Genomic DNA, 20,944 nt, shown 5'->3' with positions numbered 1-20,944 from the left:
AAATGCTGCCAGCATCAGAGCCTTTAAACATGGCCAACTAAAATGGAATAGAAAAACACAGACTTTTGCTGTATTTTGCAATTAAACTGTATGACTGCATGATTAGTAAGTATAAGTAATTAATAGAAACCATATTTAGCATTGTGATCAGTGCTGTCAAACCCAAGAGAGCGACCTGAAATACTGGTCTTTACTGTGATGCTGTTTATTGGCATTGTTGTTCATAGTAACCAAACAAAGCCCTTTGTAAAGCGTTCATTTGTGGTTCTATTGTGCGTTCATGGTGTCTTGTTTTTTTTTGATGAGACTGTCCCCAATAGAAAATCAGCATTGGTCCTTTGTTCAAACTGCCACAAGAAGCAAAGGCCAAGTTTATGTCGTTACACCGGCACAAAACGTTTTCACTAAATGCATGAGGATATTTTGCTGTGCCCTAGCTAACCCTCTTTGGTGCAACTTTGACATAAAGAAGTGGTCGATGTTGATGGTTGAGCAGACAAAGTGTAAGACACTCTACCGACAGTCAATTTTTAAGAATGTAGGTGGCCTTTCTCTAACCTCAACCAAGTAACTTTAGTTGCTGAGTTCACTTGCACACGTTCTCGGAATGGTCATAAAGGCTTGCTTGGGAAGGCACTGACAAACAACCCGTCTCACCGACAGGCTAGGGGAACTTATGCATGAACTCTGCAAAAGGTCTACGTAGGGTCAACATCGACCCTCCACTCTGCACTCCAAAAAGTTAACCTCTGCGGAGGCTTCCACAAATGTCACAGTCAAGTTCAGTTTACATTTGCAACAGTGTCACAAGGCAGAGGGGATTCTGGGAGCTCTGCAAACATTGCCCTCCTGCCACATTTACCATTAATCTCTGTGCCTCTGCAGAGATACTGGTCGTGCCGTGAACACCGCATTCTCGACATAAATTTGACTTTCGTACAGCTGAAACCAGAGTGGTAAATGTCTGTAGTTTCTGACCGTTATACACCGAGAGATGTGGCTTCACAGTCAGTGCAATCTGTTGTATTGGGCTTTGTGTCAGTAACATACCTATCAAAACTTTGGCTGGAAAGGAGAAACTGGATGATCCATCCATTTTCACGTTTCACCTTAGCTAGACATCACAGAGCGGCTGTAACAGAGGCTATTAAAACCAGTCACTGCTGCATTTGGAAATGTCTACCAGAAACAGGGGGAAGAATGTGGCGCAGTAGATATGTAGAAATGGATCGCACCCAGATCTACACAAATGCAGATGATACACGCATTAAATGCACTCGAATAGACAAAAAAGCATGTGAAACATTAAATATTAAAAGTGTTCATGTTAAATATGACAAACTCACTAACTGAGCATGCTGCACAGGGAATTCAACATTACACACATAGAAGGAGGCCGGGTCTCTCCCACTAGGCTGTCGTGAATATAGGTCTGCCAAACTGAGCAACAACAAAAAAAAACTGAAAGTATTACATAAGTTAGGATTCTCTGTGTTTGAACCTTAAGTCGGTACAAAGGCGGCTATTTAAATTGCATCAGTTCCTCTGATGTAAATGTGTATAGCCTTCAACTCCCTTAGAGCTTTTAGTCATTTATTTTGATTAGGGCTGTATTTATAAGATAAGTCTCTTAAGTAAGTCGCCTGGGAAGATGGGTTGGTGAGGATGGTGTTGGGGGAACAAAATGAAGTCTGTTTGATGATTAGAAATTCAGAAGTATCTGCTTGTCAATTAATTAGGCACTTCCTGGGTACGTGTGTCCCTCTTTTTTTCTTCAGTTGCTGGGCCTGGCTCTCGGTGGACAAATACCCACGGTGCACCCTTTGTATGTCTAAGCTGTTACACGCGTCTCCGGCAGCTGGGGAGCAGAGAATAAAGATCCTTCAAAGGAGGACAGTTTTCAAGAGCAAGCCTCTGTTTCCGTGTGCTGGTTGATTTCTTGAAGCAGCATATGTGTCCGCTTGAAGGTTTTACTCTGCCGGTGTCTCGTTCTCAGACACAAACAAGAACTGGAGAAAGACACGAACATGAGGAGATAGGTAGACTGAGCTTGGGCTGAGCTTGAAGTGACGCTTCCATTATTTCTGCCTCTCACAGTGCAACAGTACCTACAGGAGACTTATCTTGTTGAAGTTACTGTGGCGAGGTGAGCATGTCATGGGGATACTTCTACTTTTATAGTGGATGAAAACCAGTGTTAACCCCCCAAAAATATCTAGTGTAATAAGAATCAAACACACCTGGTAGAACCTGACCCGATATGGGATAACAGATATTTTGATATTTGGGGATTTTAAAATCAGATATTCTGATATATCCGCCAATATTCTTTTTTTTTAACATAACATAAACAAAGACTATCCCTTACATTTGTCATGTGTAATTATGAGAGCTCAGCAAGATGACATAATGCAGTTTAAAAATATATTTTGTATTTTTATAAATACAGTATTTCTTTGAACAAAAGTACAGCTGATCATGTGAGTTAATTGCTGTGTTTTATGGTGGTTGCGTTCCAAACACGTGTTGCCAACAGGGGAATTTCAGATCACCCTCTGGTGGACAAACTGTGTAACGACAACACTACTCATAACATGATTGAAGGATCCGTCTCCATCTGTTTGTTTCTTTTTAATTGTCAATTATCGGCTTTTATAAACACAGATTGTGATTTATCTGCAATTAGCTCATATTGGTCAGGCTCTTACACCAGGGCATATCCTTCAGCGTTTCAGGTGTTGCTCTGATTGTTTAGTAATTCCACATACAAACTGCAAAAGTATTTTGTGTGTACGCAGGCATGCATTAATGCCAGGTCACACCATGATTTAAAATTGCAAAATATCAAAGTAAAATCAAGAGGATCCGCTGGAATTGAAAAGAATCCATGTGTATGTCCTTCTCTTGGAGGACATACACATCCAAAAGAACAATGGTTTGCGGACAGTTATGTGATAGGATTCTGTGGTAACGTTACTCATTGCTAACGAGTTTTGTAACTGACCATTAGCAGCCTTGTTTGTAAAACGGCGTGCAAGAGACAACAATAAAATGCCAGGGGAAAAGGAAACGGTAGCGAGAAACAGGAGAGAAGCTCCGTAAGCTATTGTGACTTACTAGCGCTAGTCCTGGTTAGCGAGTCGACAGTTAGCTTGCCAGCTACAGCAGTTCACCAACTAGCCCTGTGTGTCACCCAAGTTTCTGGCTTAACCTGTTTCGTGTGTGAATGTTACTTTGTCTTGTGATTGCCGCTTAAAGTGAGAGTAGTAAGAGGGTTTTTCCCCGCATTTAAAAATCTTGGTGTGGTGTATGGTGTATTTATTTGTAATTTGGCACGATAATTTTCACTTTGGTAGTTGACGTTAGTATAGCGTGCATTAGGGGAAGAGGGATGCTGGAGCGGTGGGTGAATGGATATTGGGGAATCTTAAACTATTGAAATGTAAGTTTTTATCACTTTGTACTCGTTTTCTACTTTTTATATTTAATAAAAAACGATGATGCACTGAATTAAAGCCATCTCTGTGCTTTCCATAGACAAAATTATATTAATATGTCTAACGTGAGCTGACAATGCTTCATGGGAAAAACATTTGTGGATTATTATTGTAAAAGATTTTTCCAACAGAGCGACATGTTTTCTTAAGGGTTCTTTTTTTTCCACATCCAGTGCAATCTGTCAAAATATTCAGAACCACAAACACTGCATGCAATGTCACAGTGATGTTAAGCAGGTTTTTATTCCCCTCAGAGGCTGTGAGTCACATTGCATTTGGCGACGTCTCTCACTTGCACAGTTGAGTTTACAGTCTGGTTTTCAGTGATGGAAAAAATGTCAGCATGCAGCATGCTACAAGTCATCAAATCAGACCTATGTTTCCTCTACCCCATAAATCTTGTCCTATTTAGTCCACCTCAGCATCATGAACCCTCTGGAAAGAATATATGTTTTCACCATATATTTTTTTATTTTTTTATTTTGTAATAGAGAATGTCTACAACCGGCTCATTCAGTTGCGGCCACATCCAGCCCAGAAGCAAGCTCCGAGTGGCCCGCCATACATAAATCTGATATATGATAAAATAAGCAAACTACATACTGCATATTGTGCATGGAAGGAGCTAACATGTGAGCCATCTTGCTTCCTTCTTATCTCTGGTGAGAGTTGAACATGCGCAGTACCGATCGGACAGGATGTTTACAGGTGTAGCGAAACCGCCAATCATCCATCGTCAACCGCCAATCATATCTTTCACAAATCATGTGCGTTCCTATCACTCTTAGTAGTTTTTCAGAAACATCTGGCTATTGACAGTCCCAAGAAGGGTGCTCTACTGAAAATATGTCTCTGCCAACCCTAAAATGTAAAATTGTCAATGAAAACTGTTTAACCCTGCCTGAACTAGCAAGTACTTTTTACCGCCATCTTAAACACCAAACCAATAATATTCTAATATATAATAATATTAAATAAGACTTGGATTGCATCTTGCAATTGGAGCTGTGCGGCCAGGTTGCATATTTAAAAAGTGAATCATTAAACATTGCTGTTTTTTTACTACATTAATTTGCATTTGTCATACCAAAAGCTAAAAAAAGCTTTTAAATAGGCTGCTGAAAATGGTTGGCCAAATTGAATTTGCAATTGAACAGCCCTGTCCTACAAGCATCAACAACACTGTATTAACACACATTTTTCTTTCCTCAGGTAGATTCCAGCTAGAGATAAATGTCAATATTTAGATTTTCAGTATATCAATATTTTACCGCCACAGTTTAGCAATCAACAGTAATTGCTGTAGGAAGGATTTAGTGATTATCTCCCTGAAACCTTCCACATGGCTAGGATCCTCAATGTGACTTGGATCTTTTTCGAAATGAATGTGGCATCTTAAAAAGAAAATTAAAGACCTAAAATTGTTTTGGAATCTGCCTGTTTTTCCCCTGTGACCTAAAACAGAGCACTAGCATCCAGGCATGTTGTCTTTCATCATTAAACTGTCTCTCAGAGGCTCCGGGGAGCCTCCTAGAGCACAGAAAGGTACCTTGTATTTTTGCAACATCAAGTGCACAGCGTCTTCAATGTCTGCTGGGAGGTGCATAGTAGAGTCATGGACTTGAGCTGAAATGATCTTTTAAAATTGCTTCCTCTGTCACACACACATGCTTTTATTGTCGCTTTATACAAGAATGCAGGTGAAACCCAAGGTCTTGTAAATGTAAAGACCTTTGACCTTGTTTTCTCTTCCTCTCTGCTTCTATTATGTGTGTATAGATCAAAGATACACAAGTCGCACCAGGCAGTCTTGTGGGTGGAGATCCTCACCTAATGGCAGCTGGCATAGGTAAGTTATTAAACCTTCTGACCGTCCTCTCTACTCCCATTGCTATTCTTGTCCCCCACTTAAAGGTCCAGTGTGTAATATTTGTGAGGATGTATTGACAGAAATGCAATATAATATCCATAACTTTTAACGTTTTCAGTGGTGTATAAAGACTTTACATAACGAACTGTTATGTTTGTATTACCTTACCTATGAGCCTATTTTTAATCTACATACACTGCAGGTCCTCCTTACATGGATGTCGCCATGTTGCGCCGCCATGTTTCTACAGTAACCCACAATGGACAAACTGCTCTACAGAGCACGTTTTGTCACTACGTTGTTGTTGTGCTTCTTCTTCTGCTTGTAGAATTCTGGCAGTGTAGATGATCATCACTACGTTAAATACGCACGTTCGCAGTAGAAGTAGTAGTAGTAGCGGTCTAACTAGCGGTAGACTAGCAAGACCTCAGTGCTAGATGCCACTAAATCTTACACACTTAACCTTTTAAAATCTGTCCTTTTTGTTCATTACACTATAGCCATAAGTGTGCAAGTGTGTGCAAATATTAATGCATGCGTTCTTAATACATTTTAATTCATCCCTAAGATTGCTTATGCCCTTGACACAAGAGCTGAGAGGTTTGTGTGGTTATTTTGCCTTATGCTAGTTGATGTGATTTTATCAAGGTACCCACAATAGAGCAACTACAATGTGTGTGTAATTGTGCCTGTGTTTAGATAATTTGCAGAGCTTCCCTCGAAACAAGGCTGAGGTTGGAACACACATGCGCCTGTCCATCATGGCAAAAATGGCTCACCTAAGGGGGAGTTATTGTCCAGTCGCACACAAATGAAACTGCTGTTTGGGAGGTGTTAATATAGAGCACCAATAAGGTTGTATTAACAACATTTTGGCTGTCAGTATAAAACTGAGTGATCACAAGTTGACAAAATGTGACAATAGAAATTGAATGCCACTTCTGCAAAGCCCAGGGCATTCAGCTGTTGCATCCTGACCATATCAAGGACACACACAGAGAATTGGTAGGAACAGGTATTTAAGTTCAACGATTTACTCTGACTGTGTAGAAAAGTTATAACCAGCCAGACATTCACACAAGCAGAGATGTTTTTGTTGCTTTCTTTGCAACAGCCTGATGCTGGTTGAACGTGATTCAAATGATTATATGTGAAATTTTGATACTCTTTTCTTCCCCTTTGATTGGTCGTTTTACAGAAAATCAATAACAATGAAAATTGGATTTTTAAGCAAATCTCTCAAATATCGTTCCTCTGTTTCATAATGCAATTAATTGAATCAACAGTCGAAAAATACAATCTAATACTATTTGGAAAATATTAGTAACTTACGATGGTTTTCAAAGCCACCAAGTTAATGTGTTCTTATACTACCACCCGGTGAAGTCAGAAATGTACAAATTGTACATAGTAGTAGATTTTAGAAATATATTAGAGTCACAAATCATTGGTACAATTGATTCATTATTGATATATAAATAGACTGGGACATTTGATATCCCTTGGAATCCTTTTTAAAACACAATGTGCTATGTTGACGTGTACAGGCACAGGAGTTGAATGGAAATTCAACAGCAAATATAGCTATCCAGAATATTCTGTTGCTTGAATAGTATTCTGTTGCATACCTCGTAGCTTGGCTATTGTCTGAAAATAACAAACAGATTATCCATGCATAAGAGAGCTTTGTTTACCATACATCTATTCCTTTGGCCACGGTTCCAAACAAATCTAAGTGAGAATACACATAGTGTAGATGTGTGGGGCTGGTGTGGAAGGCTGTTTGTGCAGCCGCGTGTTTTGTTTTCAAGGTGATGCAGCTAGTTTATTCCCCCTTCACACCACAAGCATATTATCCTGCTCCAGCTGCTGCGAGGAGACAGGCCCAGGTATTTATGGACAGCATAAAAAAGTGTGCGCATTCCCCGTCACCCTACAGCTCGAGATTTACAGCACATTTGACAAACACACTGAAATTAAAAAGGGAGTGTTCAATTTGTATAGGAGTTTAGACTGTCTGTTGTGCATGCTCCCAGCGGATTCTGCTGTTAGTACACGTGTGTGTGTGTGTGTGTGTGTGTGCGCGTTATGTGTCTCGCTGTCTGTGTACGCCTCCTGCTGTGTGAGAATGTGTCGATGTGCCCGCCTGCCTGTACGCGTATGTGTGTGTCTGTATGCCTGTGTGTATTTGTGCGTGCGCGTGTGCACACTGTGCCCGCCTGCTCTGAAACACCAGCAACAGATAACAGATGGTCCCCCTGCATTAGAAGTGTTTTATTTCCCTGCGGAAGCCAGATATGTCAAAAATAAGCATGTGCAACATTAGTCATTTGGAATATTCATGCCCCTGCCGTCCGATGGTTTCCTTTTCACAGCCAAAATACCAGCAGCCCAATTCTCCTAAGGAAGTGAGGGGAATAAGGGGGAGAAGTGGGGGGGGGGGACCGTCATCAGCTGAACTGATGGCGGGGGGAGGGCAGGCATAGGCCTACATGTGGCTGTGTAGAGTTTCTCCTTTACCATGCCAAGACTGTAATTAAAAAGTGGCGACAGTCTGTAGATGTGTTCATATTAAGAACCACATCCCCCAGCCCCATTAGACACAGTGATGTGAATATGCACACATGTCCATATGCCTGCCTGGCTGCCCGCATGTGCACACATACACACACAAAATAGTAATTTGCACCCACATTTAATAACCTCATTCAGTGGGTCAGACTTCTTTAGCATTCCTTCATAGACTCATCTTTGGGAGTTCCCCCGTCTCTCCTCTCCTCCTCCACTACTTATGCCCCTATTTCTCCTCTCCACCTCCACCTCTTCAACTATCTCGAGTCTCTGTAGCTTCAGTCTCTTTAATCTCCACCATTCGCCTCTCCTCCAAGGCTTTTCTACCCCCATCTCCCATCATTGAACGTGGCCGCCATCCTTGTCCTTGGTGGCAGACATGGGCATGCATCATTATCAGGCCTGATTAACCATCCACGTAGTTGGCTGCCTAGTCCCCCACCAGGGGCCAATAGCATGGTTTTCCTACCGCCGAAAACATGAATTTTGAGCAGCACTTTCTCACTCGCCGTGGTCCCTCATGATCAGGGTTAATTCGTGGCTGCATGTGTGAATGGCGTAGCAAGAAGAAAAGGAGGAAGAAAAAGGAGGAAGAAAAAGGAGGTGGAAAAGCTACCAAACAGTAGTGCACTGCTTATCGCGGAAATGCAATATGATTTATTCAGGAATATGCAAATCCAACAATCACTCTGCCTTGTTTACCGAAGGGACCTGCTGATTCAGAAATGGAAAGAGAGAGAGAGAGAGAAACAATTGCAACCATAGACTCCAACATACAGTGCATGGGCTAAGGCATCCACCAGCAACTAAGCCAGTGTTTTTTCTTAGAATGAGGAAATAAAGGGTGTCGGACGATTTCTTGGTTGTTTCACAGCTTCAGACACCTTTTAAATTAGAGGCTGGCTTGTTGATGTAAAGAGCGCAACAGGTTATATGCAATACATGTCGTCTAGTATGTAAACAGAGTACATTGCTTACTGTGAATTATATGGAGCATTTGGATTCATTAAATAATATGACCTGCAATGATTACACATAAGGTCTGCGGCAGTTGGTATAGAAACAATATGGTATACCAGTTAAAGATTTGGGCAGCATATGGCGGACTGTTGAACCTTAGTAAACACATACCTCTAACACATGTGAATCTGAACAGCATTATCCTTACCTCTAATACAAGTAAATGAACATATCATCAAAAATACTAGCAATGACAACAATAAATGTGCTTGCCGCTTCAGACTTTAGACAGCCTACTTAATGACTTATCTTTCCTTTTCTGTAGCCATGCATCCAATTACATTACCATACTCTGTTATCCCCATCTACACCTACTGCTGAAAAGTATTTATTAAATCTTTTTCATTTTATCTGGGTTTACGGTAGGGCACTCTCTGCAGGCAAACGTTACATATCCTCATAGAGCATTTCAGAATAAGAGCCTGTCTAATTTTGCTGACTTGTTCAGATTTTGCCTATTTTTTCAGTTGTCCTTGATTTTTGTGCTTCTACTATGGTTAAGTAGGCTATGGAGTGAAATTGTTTTTTTTTGTCTGTTTATTGTTGAAGTACGATCGGGAGTCTGCAAAGGTTGTTTTATTTTGGAAATTGTCCAGATTCTCTGTGCCGTTCTGTGTCTCACTTTCTGCCTGGTTCATCTGCTCTGTGCTGCTTGACACGGCTTCCGTCAATAATAGACTGGCAGTGAATATTGAACTTTAGCTAAACTTCACAAATCACAAAATCGAATTGCAATCGCAGTATCTGGCAGAATAATTGCCATTAGATTTTTTTCACCAAATCGTTCAGCCCTAGTATAGGGGATTCAGTTTTTCTGTCCTTGTTTTGAAAGACACTGAGGTAGCCTGTGGACACTTCTTCATCTTGCGTACAGTAGTATCACTGGAAAGCAAAATAAATCCAAGGTGTTGTAAGCTGAGCAGTTTTTACTGCACTGTAAAAGGCCACAGGGAAATCTAATGATTGTTTGACTGACATAAAGATTAAAGATTTGCTCTGACCACTTGAGATCTCACAGTCAACAAACTGTAGCAAAACAGAATTTGTGGTTAAAAGTATTTAAAAGGCAGCTAGTTATAAAATGTAACAAACCGTGTGCAACCGTCCAGTGTTGAATGTTATTCAGACAGACTTGAATTTGATCTGAAGCCGCAACAAGAAGCAGATAAATGTAACGGTATTCTATTTTTAGATTTTCATTGGTGACTAAGAGGCGCACCATCTTCCGTGTCACATTCAGTTTTTGCTCCTAATTTTCTTTGGCTTGTGGAAATGGGTGTGAGTTGCAGCGACTTCCTGACTCTCTCTGCTGAGAGCCCAATTAGAGTTGTTGTATTGATTTCCCCGCACAGTATTGCATGTACTTTACCAAGGTGGGTCCCTACAGCCAGCGCGAGTGTATGGAAGACAACAATTATCCCCTCCGACAGAATCTCTGAGGCCACACAGAGCTCAGAAAATTGATCTCTTCAGGCTTGCGAGCCATTGTGTGGATGAGCAGACAAAGACAACCACAACTTGGTGATACCATAAAGCTAAAATACGGCAATTTTTTGATGTCAAAACCCCTTAATTACATTCTTATTTATACTTACTTATACAATAATAGCAGAAAGAAAGCATCAAGAAATGAGAAGTGTCAATTTGAAACCAGTTAAAACAACATCAATTGCATTGTTTTTAATTCAGTGTGTTTTAGCTTTAGCTGTTGTAGACATGGAGACAATGAAGATGGAGCTTAAGTTGTATTTTCTGTCCAAACATGAGGTTTTTGTTATAAGTTTGAGATTATAGCTTTTAAATTGAGAAATTCAAAACATGTTGGCATACAGCCTAATGCTCAGTACAGATCGAAATCATGCACAAAATTCATTATATGAGGCATAGCTTCAAATTCACCTCATTGGCTAAATCTTTACTTTTTATCATGATGCCATTGTCAGGGTCATTATAATTGTTACACTTGTACAAGTATATAAAAACCTTCAGAAGAACCTCCATTTATGTCCAGCTGTAGCTTTAATATTTGTTTCCCTTCTGTAAGCAGTTTGAAAATGGAGAGTGGGTGGTCCCTGTGTGTAGTTTCATGATTTTTTGATTTGTGAAAGCATTTTTTGAGCAGAGGTTTAGTTTCATGCACTTTGTCAATGCTCAGTAGGAAACCACAGACATACTTTATTTGTATTTATGTATTGATACATTTTTTTTATTTTTACCAAGAAATGTCGTCTAGGTTTTTCTGACATATTTCCAGCATCGTTCAAAAAACATTTGTTCTGTTGAGAGAAAATCTGCTTGTTTCTACTGGCTCTTCTAAGTGGCTCTTTGGCCCTCATCCTTACTACATCTTTGACAGATATCCGTGGTTGTCTTGAAGGGCAGAACCTTGAAATCGCAACAAACAACCACACATTACCTTTAGAAAGTAAAAAATCTTGGCAGTGGGAAAGATATTTAGACATGCTGCTCAAATTAATTTTAGATATGGGAAACACTGCAATGTGATTTCCTATGTTAAGCAGACAGGGATCCTTATTACTTCTAAAATCGAGAATTGCATTTCCTGATTTATACCCATAGATTTTCTACATACGCAATATTTTCAAGTTCTTGCTCTCGTTAGTCCTGTGAATAACCCACTTCCTCTCCTCTCCTGTCTTCATCCTGCAACATAAACGGCTGGAAGATTTTGCTCATTTTTCCAGGGAATGTATGTCATATCAACAATGTGATGCTAATCTGTTGGAGTCATACGCCCTACACCATGCTATTTTTTGCCACACACATGTTGCCTGAGAGGTCAGCAGCATAACAGGGTTCTTGCTAGGTGGAATTGCTCGGAGGCAGAAGTTAATTTCCAACTCAACAGAGATAAATTACTTTGCTTTGACCTGCTTGCTGGCACAACAAAGACTTTGTGCTTTTCTAGGATACCAGCACAGTGAATATCTGAAATTTAAAAGCAGTTGTTTGCACTATGAAATGATTTGATTTGGTAACAATGATTAGCCCAGTTTGGCTGTGTGTTTTTCTGCTGAGCTCAAATAAAACTACACTTTCTTGTTTGTTAGTTTTTTTGTGAGATTTTTTAACACTTTGTTTTACACCAAGTCAGTTCTCTATAGAGCTGATTGGCACTGAAAAACAAAGAAATAAAGCATAGTTTACTATTAACAAGTACATTTACATGCATGCTAATTCTTAAATCTGATCAAAGTGACAATCCAGCTATTTAATATCTATTGTAAATGTATATTTATTTTAACTTAACTAGTGCTACATCTTAATGCTAGTAATCATACACAGGTGAACACTGACATTTACAATTCATTTATTAATTTATTTTTCTCCTAATTTGCTTATTGGTTACTACAGAAGAACATGTGTGTTGTATTATAAATTGCTTATTTCAGATAGAGGTGCACAAAAGTAGTCCTCAAGTTTTTTTCTGCCTGAATTTTAAGCTGTCACTAGCAACTACCTTAGCTAATTAAGCTAATATCTTCATAAGTCTTTTGTTCAGCTTACTTCTTAATGTTTCCAGCTGACCTTTAAAGGGTTTTTAAAATTGACTTGATAGCTATATACATAATATTGAGGCCAAAGCCCCAAAAATAATGTAGTATGAAATGCGCGTTGGCCTTGGACGTAACACTAGGTTAATATTGCGCTGGAAGGGAGCTGAACATGCATGTTGTTCCTTACATGTTTGCTCTTGTGTTTTTGATTTTTTTTTGATCTAACAAAAAAAGAAACCACCCTCCAAGTGATTTACATGCAGAGTATCGCTCTGACTGCAGCCCCATGCACACCAGTTAAACATGGAGAAACCCAAAGCTTCTAAAGGTTTGCCATGCCTAGTTATGGTTAATTATGGTTATGGCTATGATTGGATAATGGTTGTTCAGGGGAGGAATGGTTAGTTTGATAAATTACTGAAATTGTATTGTTGTACAAGCAAACTCGGAGACAAACCCATGTGCACTCACTTTGCTTCCTTCTCTTTGATCACTTCATTCAAAACAAGCTTCTTACATTGTTGCATTGACCATTCAATTTAGATATGGTCCCAGGGCCTTTGTATTCATGGTTTATATGACATTTTACCATAATTTGCTATTCATACATTTTTGTGTTTGAATCCATACAGCACTCTGAAATGGAAACTGAAAAAGAAAAAAAACAAACACATTTAGATATCTTGTAAGAGTGTAATATCCTAATGCAAGGTTTAATTTACTCTTGACTATTTACAATACTTGGTTTCTACAGCTCAGACCGTTGCATTGTTACAGAACATATTAGAACATTCAGCACCATCAGAATACCAAAATTTACAGACTGAATTCCATTTCCTTCAAATCTTATTACAGATAGATATACTGAGTATATATACAGTATATCCATATTTTTAGACAGTCAGGTCCGGTCCTGTTTCAGACACACATTGTGAAGCTGCACTGAAACAGCTATTTAGTAAGAGAAAGTGAGCACTAATAATAACTGACCACAATTTATGGCCATTTTATAACTTTAATTAGTTGGATATGAATTCTGGATAATTGTAGAAGAAGCCCTAGTCTTCACCAACCACAATATTCCCATGGCCGGGCTGACCTTCAAGTGGGCCCAGAGGCAAAAAGGACCTGTGTAATTTAAGATGTAAAGGTCTTTAAACTACTGTTGCTGATTTTGACACATAGCAACTCTCAAGATTAGGTAATGATGCAGCACCTGCCTTAAAGCTCTTAAATTTTCAGCTGATATTTTGCTTTAGTGGTTCATATTCCCAAGCAAATATGCAAAGCAATGAATCAAATTACCACAAGCCAAATGACAGTACATTAAACCAGAGGCTTTCGGGGCCCCTGGGGGTCTGGGCGCTGGGACAGTTGTTTACTTTTCCTGGTTGGTAAGCCGCCTTGCAGGCTGCAAGCATACTCATGAGCTACTATTTCTGGTGCAAAATACATCTAAACCGGTAAGTGTAAGATGGTAATCCTGCAAGAATTTTCCATTTTCAGATCCTCAGTGGAATTACCCCTTTCAAACATAGCCCTCATGGAGTGTACTGTGAAAGCCTGTTATCTGATATTCTGCTCATGTGGACTGCTGGCTATATTCAACACAGAGGGCGTACAGGCTGTAAGTGACCATTATGCTCTCAATTATCACCGCATATTCTTCCCCACTGCCCACCATGCTGCTTTAGCACTTATTAGGGGCACATACTTGAGGCTCACCCACACAGTTCACCTTAAACCCACATTTGGCGGGTAATGAGCTTGACGGAGAAGACAGTATTAGACACATTTCCTGCCAGAGATCACTGAGAGTGTGAACCCTGGTGAATGTCAGAGTGGTGGTTTGTATTGATTTGTGACTCTAAAACGGTAACAATGGTCAAAAGATTGCCATTATTCAATTATGAATTGACCTAATTTCCTCTAAGTCTCTTGAAAATTTGACCTTGCTGTATGATAGACGTCTGTTTTTTGCCTTAGATCTGTTGAGCTCAGTTAGCAATAGCATTGCAGACAGAAAACCGATAGCATTAAGACACCTACAGACTGCACAGCGACAACAATCTTCTAAGTTCTTTGCCTGTCACATTGTGTGTGATGGATCTTATAAAGTCTTGGTCGCAATCTGTGTCAAACTGTACAGTTTTTACCACGGTGATATTCAGTTCGACCATCCAAGTCTTTCAAGTTCTGTTACAATCAATCCTGGCAGCAGCAGGCTGAAAGGCAGTTCAAGAAACTGAAATTCTGCTGAAGTCCCATGTTGCTTTGCAAAACTGGGCTATTGGCAGATAGGCTTATCATTAGATGTGCCTGTCAGATTTTATTTGGAACAAAAACTCCTGCTTAGTGAAGAATTAAAGAATTCAAGCATAGCACATCATGGAGACGGGTGGTTGCCAGCCTTGTAATGATACATAAAAAACATAAGTTGTCTCCCACATTGGATTGGTGTTAATTGCAGGGTACATTTGGAGCTGATGCTTTTCAACAGGCTTGGCTAGGGATACATTGAGGAGATGCCGACCATACCAAGACAATGCATTCCTTTTTCTGCTGCCCTTGCTCAGCCTATATTTACTAAGATTATGTTCTCAGTTGTTTCAGTTGTTTAAGTCGCTTTCTATATTTTGCAAGAGCTGCAGTCTTGTGGTCTCAAGAGATCTGATGGTCGTTCATACACAGAAAATCTTTCACAAGGAAGCGTGTGAGCAGCAGAAATACTTAGCCATGGGATTTACCTGTCAGCTGCACTTAAGCGTGTGGGATAACATTCGCTAGACGCTAGCTAGACACTGTGATGGTAAAATAAAGGCTGACGCGCCTTTCCTGTGATCTTCGGGCGCTGGCGGCTTCATGTGTGCCAGCGCCTTGGAGCTAAGTGGGAAAATAAACTTGCTATAAAAGATGGTTGGATGGATGTCTGTGTTTTGAAGCCCTCAGTCTCTTTAATAATTTTTCCTGTCAGCTTATCACAGACAAATATGATATGTAAGCCAACATTTCATGAAATGCTCAGTTCGTTACTTTCTTCATCCCTTTGCTTCAGAGTTTAATGGATTATTTTACAGCACTGGAAGAGTGCAAATTAAATTATTATGTTCAATTGCAGAGCTGTAATTGACAATTTCTTCAACATTCTCTTTAAAGGAGAATTCACAGTTTCTCCCTAAATGCGTGATTCTTTTAATTCTGGACCATGTGATGAAGCCCGTGAAAATGTCACCGTATAGTTTTATGTTACAGGAAGCCTAGACTATTGCAGAATCTCCTGTAATGGCTCTCCATAGTTTGAGAGCAAAGTGAAAAAATCTCATCTAACCTAACAAGGAGCAAAATGTAGCTCTCTATTAACATTTGAAATCTGCAGTTCTTTGCTGAATTGCAGACCGCTGTGTCTAAAAGTACAGAGCAGAGTTTGGGGATTTAACTAAGAACAAGAACTCCGCTCAATTCCCAAAGCATCCACCAACCACCCAACTGTACAGCACTTTTGGAAAATAGACACACAGGTAACTGATTTCTCCACTGACAATGCAACAGAAGAAAAGCTTGCTCTATCATTCCAACCATCTGGAAGTCTGGCTCAGACTTGAGGCTGATGTGTAACTTTTAATTGGAGAGACAGTGGTGGGAGGCAGAAGAGTAGGAAGGAATGATCCCTGTGGATAGACAGGCAGTGCCTGCTGCCAGATGGACAACCTGGGTTTGCTGGAGTGCACACCATTTCAGTCTCGGGCCAATTTGATGTGTGTTGTATTTCACAAAGAGCTTGTTGGAGAGTCGTAGTTTGGCCCAAGACTTCTCAAGTGCTGCATAATGCTGCTATTTCCGCAGGACAGAATTAGGCAGGGACACGACTTAGATTTTCATGGGGAGCGTTTGACAACAGTGATTTTCCATTTTATGAGATGACATAAAGCGTTAGACCTAGCTCAGCACAAAGACGAGAGGCAGGGGGAAGTGCCTAGCCTGGCCCTGTCCCAAGTTCAAAAATATGCCTACAGTCACATCTAAAGCTCACTAATTAAGAAGAGGTTGCTAGGTTTGGTGCCATTGTACCAAAACCTGGACTTACATTTTGGTAACCTGCACTGTTGTGGAGAGGTTTTATACAATCAACGTGTAAATCCACCCAAAATCACAAATAAAAAAAATACAGTGTGTAAATAAGACAGATTTAGAGATCTTGGTGGGGATATTTTTTTCTCTTTGGACAGAGCCCAGCTTAGGGTCTCCCCCTGCTTCCAGTCTTGATGCTAAGCTAAGCTAAGGTAAGCCAAACACATGCTTTTGTCATACATTGTGTGGTCATCCTGCTGCTTGCCATGGGGAATAAATAAAATTGTTTAATGCCATTTTGTGGGGTCGGGCCTGCTTCTATTGTCACCAGTGTGTGAACTACACAACGACGCATCATAACGGCTCCCCGACACATTTCTGACACATCGCCGACGTCTGCCAGATATTTAGCATGCTAAATATTTGGAGAAGTCAGCCGACTCGACATCCACATCCAGCCAATGAGAGCAGGCAGCTACATTTTCACCACAAAAAACTTTTTACTCACCTCCAGCTCTCTCTGTAGCTCAGACAATCACTGCCACCTGCGTGTGCTGATCCATTATTTCACCCATATTCTTTGTCTTTATAATTGCTATCTTTGTAATAACAAACAACAGCTGTCTCGTGTGTAGGTTCACGTCAGGTTCACGCCATTTCACGTGTTTTCTTGACAAAATGTGGTTTGGAGACCAGCCGCTGTCAGCTCGTGTAGTGTGTGACCCCCTGTCACCGATCAGTCACGTAGTGTGAACGCCACAACGACTTCGAGACAAATTGTGTAGTGTGAACGGCACGGCCATCAGCCAACGCTGAGCGTCGTGTAATCTGCACAAGCCTTAAGCTGATCTGTCGATACCATAAAGAAGACCATTGCTACATCAGATTGCTGCAGAGATGTATAAAAATGTTTTATTTCTAAGCCCACCAAAATGTTGCAGCGGTTGGATTGCAGTTTGTGTATAAGAGAGAGAAGATTTTGGGAGAGGTATACTGTAGGTTTGTTGATGCGTTCAGTAGTAGATTTCTTCCATAAAATTCTCCTCCTTGTGAAACTGAATATAAACAAGAAGTTGTGCAGCAGTGGCTGTCTTTGTCTTTTATTCACTTGGAATGCAAAATCTGCGTTCTGTTGAAATGACAAATCCTGTGCCAGGCCGCTGTGTTGTGCTGAGTTGTATTGTATCAACTTTCCCAGCAGTCTTATCCCCCAGTATTTCAGGGACAATGTCTTTAGCACCAGGCAGAATTAGATCTTCGCAGACGGTTTGTGGTTTCTGTGCGGGCTATCTGATACGAGGCTATAAAGGACCCCTTCAGGGCTCACTCGGGAATGGTTGCTTGTTGCTACAGTGGACTGTCTGTTGAGCTTGTCTCACCTTTCTCTTTGCCGTGGTGAAGCCATACTTCATTCAGGAAAGTTAATTTTTGTGAATCTTATTGCTGACCTTTGTGTGTGTTTTGCAGCTGATTCATAAATGTTATGTTTTTTGTTTTGTTGCTGAAAAAGTTACAGTTGCATGAATTTGTGATCTAATTCACCTTTATTATTTTGTTCAGCTCTCTCTCTCAAAAAAAAGGTTAAATTGGAAGACTGCTTTCATGCTGCTTGTTGGGAGCAGTGCAGAGCCTGGTTGTACGCGTTATGGCTGACTGGCAGAATTGATTCGGGCCAAAAAACGTTAATGATCAGCTTCCTGACCAGCTCCTGACTATTACAGGAGTGCTCAGGCACTTCCCAAAATTAGCCATGTGACATGTTCCTTTATTGAACCATGAATGTTGTATTTTACTATAGATTATTTTAAGTCACTCCCACATACACTGTCCTGGTACTACTGATTATTACTATTGGTAATACTGAATGGTGCCCCAGAACTTTACGTTAAATTATGCAAATGTATCTGTGGATTTGCTGTGACAAGGGGGGGTAAAATAAGTTGCTGCAGAGATGCTGCCTGCGAGAGAACATCTTGCTAACATAAAATTTTAACTCACAACTGCTCATTCCCTAAAAGTCCTGTCACGTCTGAATGAAGCCAGGAGGAATATTAACGTATGTAATTAACGTTATTTGCAATGTCTGAATGACAAAAGGCCATCACTTCAACAGATAGATGAAGCCAGCAATGTTATGCATTCTGTGTCTGAAAAGAAGAATTCATAGGAGATACAGTTTAAATATATTACCGTCTCTGCCTGGCTGTAGAGATACAGTATGTATCTCTTGAATGTCCCGCCCTTTTCCTCGTCTTCGTCATAATTCGTTAAACTGTGTTGTTTGTATTTTAAATTAATTTGCGCAAGCTGTCTTGATCGCTCCCCAGCCCGGGATTTTGGTCTCACGAGAGCGCCGGAGTTGAAAGAGAATCCAAGGTCTATGTAGGTAAAACAAGAGTCATAAACGGTTCGACGGTGGTTTAAGCAATGCCTGGCTCTGGAGTTTGGGAAAGGAGGGCACATGTTAAAATCTGAAATGTGTAAAACCAATGCCTTCCTCGGGATTCACATGCCTCCGCATGCTCCTCCCTCCCATCCTCCATTCACCAGCCTCTTCGGGCATGTGTATTTTTCTCTTCATTTCACACCTCTCTCACACTGCATATTCATTTTTCACTAGTATTGCCTTTCTGCTACTCCCCCCTCCTCCCCCTCCTCGCCCTCCACCTATCCATCCAACCTCAAACCCCTTGACGTGGGAATTCAGTTTGTACTGTATGTTTCATTTCTACTCATATTTAGATTTATTTCATGTTGGCTGCTTTTAATTAACTCTCTGCATGTGCGACGAGAGGAGGAGGTGGAGGAGGTGGGGGCGAAGAAGAGAGTTAGAGAGACAGAGAGATAGATAAAAACTCCTCACACCCGCCAATGAGTTACACCGGCAATCATTTACCACTTAGACAGTAGTGCAGAAGCCCCCTGTTCGTTGCCCTGGCAACTGGTGCCTTGGTGATTGATTCCTTGCCAGTGTGGCATCGCTGCGGGGAATAGACTGCGTGAGCTTAGCATGCTCGCTACATCTTTCTAATTAAAATGGGATTACAGAGTCATCGCCGTTGTATGTTCAAACAAATGCAAGGCTGTAAAGGAAATCAATTTTGGTAAATGTCAGGGATGTTAAATACAACTATGGATAAACAAATGTAAGCAAAGCTCAAATGTACTGATATGCACACGCCATGCACGTTGTACATGAAGACGTGCCTCCGTGTGATTTGCATGTGTCGCAGCAACTGACGGCAATGGTGCATCCCTCCATCCAGGAGTGGAGCTTGATTGACAGCGCAGGAATCATGTTATGCAGCACAAATCACCAGACACAACAATTAGTCTGTTTGTTGCTGTCTGCTAATCAGAAAATATTCTTCAAATTGGAGCTTAATGTACATCTTAAATGAACAACGGTTTCTTAATGTAATTGGATTAGGGAAGTCAATCATATCTATGCAGTTTATGCTGTTGTGTTTCAGACTAGTGTGTACTGAGGGGCTAAATATTCTCCTGTGCACAGAGCTGAGACTTGATTACTTTTACCGTGGCTGCTTGCACTTCACCATGGGGACACTGTAGCACACAAATATTCTATTTCGAAACATGATATATGAATGAGAAATTAGTGCACTAATTGCAGCACAGGTAGGTGAGTAACAAATAATGTAACACAGTGTACCATTACATATAATAATGTTACTATTTTTATCAGTGCAGTTCTACCGTTACTTTCCTTTAAAACTACCAGGCTTTGCTTTATATATTGTAAATTGGTCTGATACCATATTGTTAAAGGCCAATGCAGCTACACTTTTGAAAGTGCCGTTCTTCCAGATAATTGTGTACTTGAGAATGACATTCTTAAGTCTGTAATTCATGATGTTTAGTGGGCCCTTGAAGCCACTGACGACCCCAGAGTGGCCCTTGAACACCTAAGTATAAAAGAGCACAAGGTGGAGAGCATGCAAGTGAGTGAATGAGTGAAACTAGAAAGAGAGGAGTGTGGCATACAGGACTAAAGAAAAACGAGGTCTTACACTCGGTTTTCAGATCTCAATGACTACAATGCAGTTAGCAAGGTGTAACATAGTGCCTTGGGCCTGTTCCCGAGTGTAGCTCGTTGGCACTGGCTGTGTGGGATGTGTCATTACAGCAAAGGTAATAATAGACCAGGGAATTTATAATGTGACGCTTTTACGTGCCTATGAAAGAGTGCCTGAAAGCCTGGGACTGCTGGCAGGGGAAAAAAAAGAAAGAAAAATTCATGTTTGGTTGTAAACAACGGAGAGCCATATCATTGGCTGATATGTCATGCGACTGAAACATATATTAAACCTCTCATGAAGGACCTCTGCAGTGGAACACATTTCAATTTCACCCTTATAGAAATGCGAAACGGGTCTACC

General features: G+C 40.6%; 1 protein-coding gene across 2 annotated transcripts in view; it reads left to right on the top strand.

The window, feature by feature from the left end:
* LOC119912348 (glucosidase 2 subunit beta-like) overlaps positions 1 to 20,944 on the top strand; it is a 119,009-nt gene that overhangs the window by 43,009 nt on the left and 55,056 nt on the right. For both annotated transcript variants that reach the window (XM_038731497.1, XM_038731496.1), the window contains one exon: positions 5,277 to 5,346. In XM_038731497.1, the coding sequence (XP_038587425.1) occupies positions 5,277 to 5,346 (70 nt within the window). The remainder of the gene's footprint in view (positions 1 to 5,276; positions 5,347 to 20,944) is intronic.

Source organism: Micropterus salmoides, unplaced genomic scaffold, assembly GCF_014851395.1.
Source record: "Micropterus salmoides isolate LMB-PRFRI ecotype aquatic unplaced genomic scaffold, ASM1485139v1 Ms_hic_scaffold_2, whole genome shotgun sequence".
Classification (NCBI taxonomy): Eukaryota; Metazoa; Chordata; class Actinopteri; order Centrarchiformes; family Centrarchidae; genus Micropterus; species Micropterus salmoides.
The sequence above is the reverse complement of the archived record's forward strand: the minus strand, read 5'-3'. Positions and strand labels throughout refer to the sequence as shown.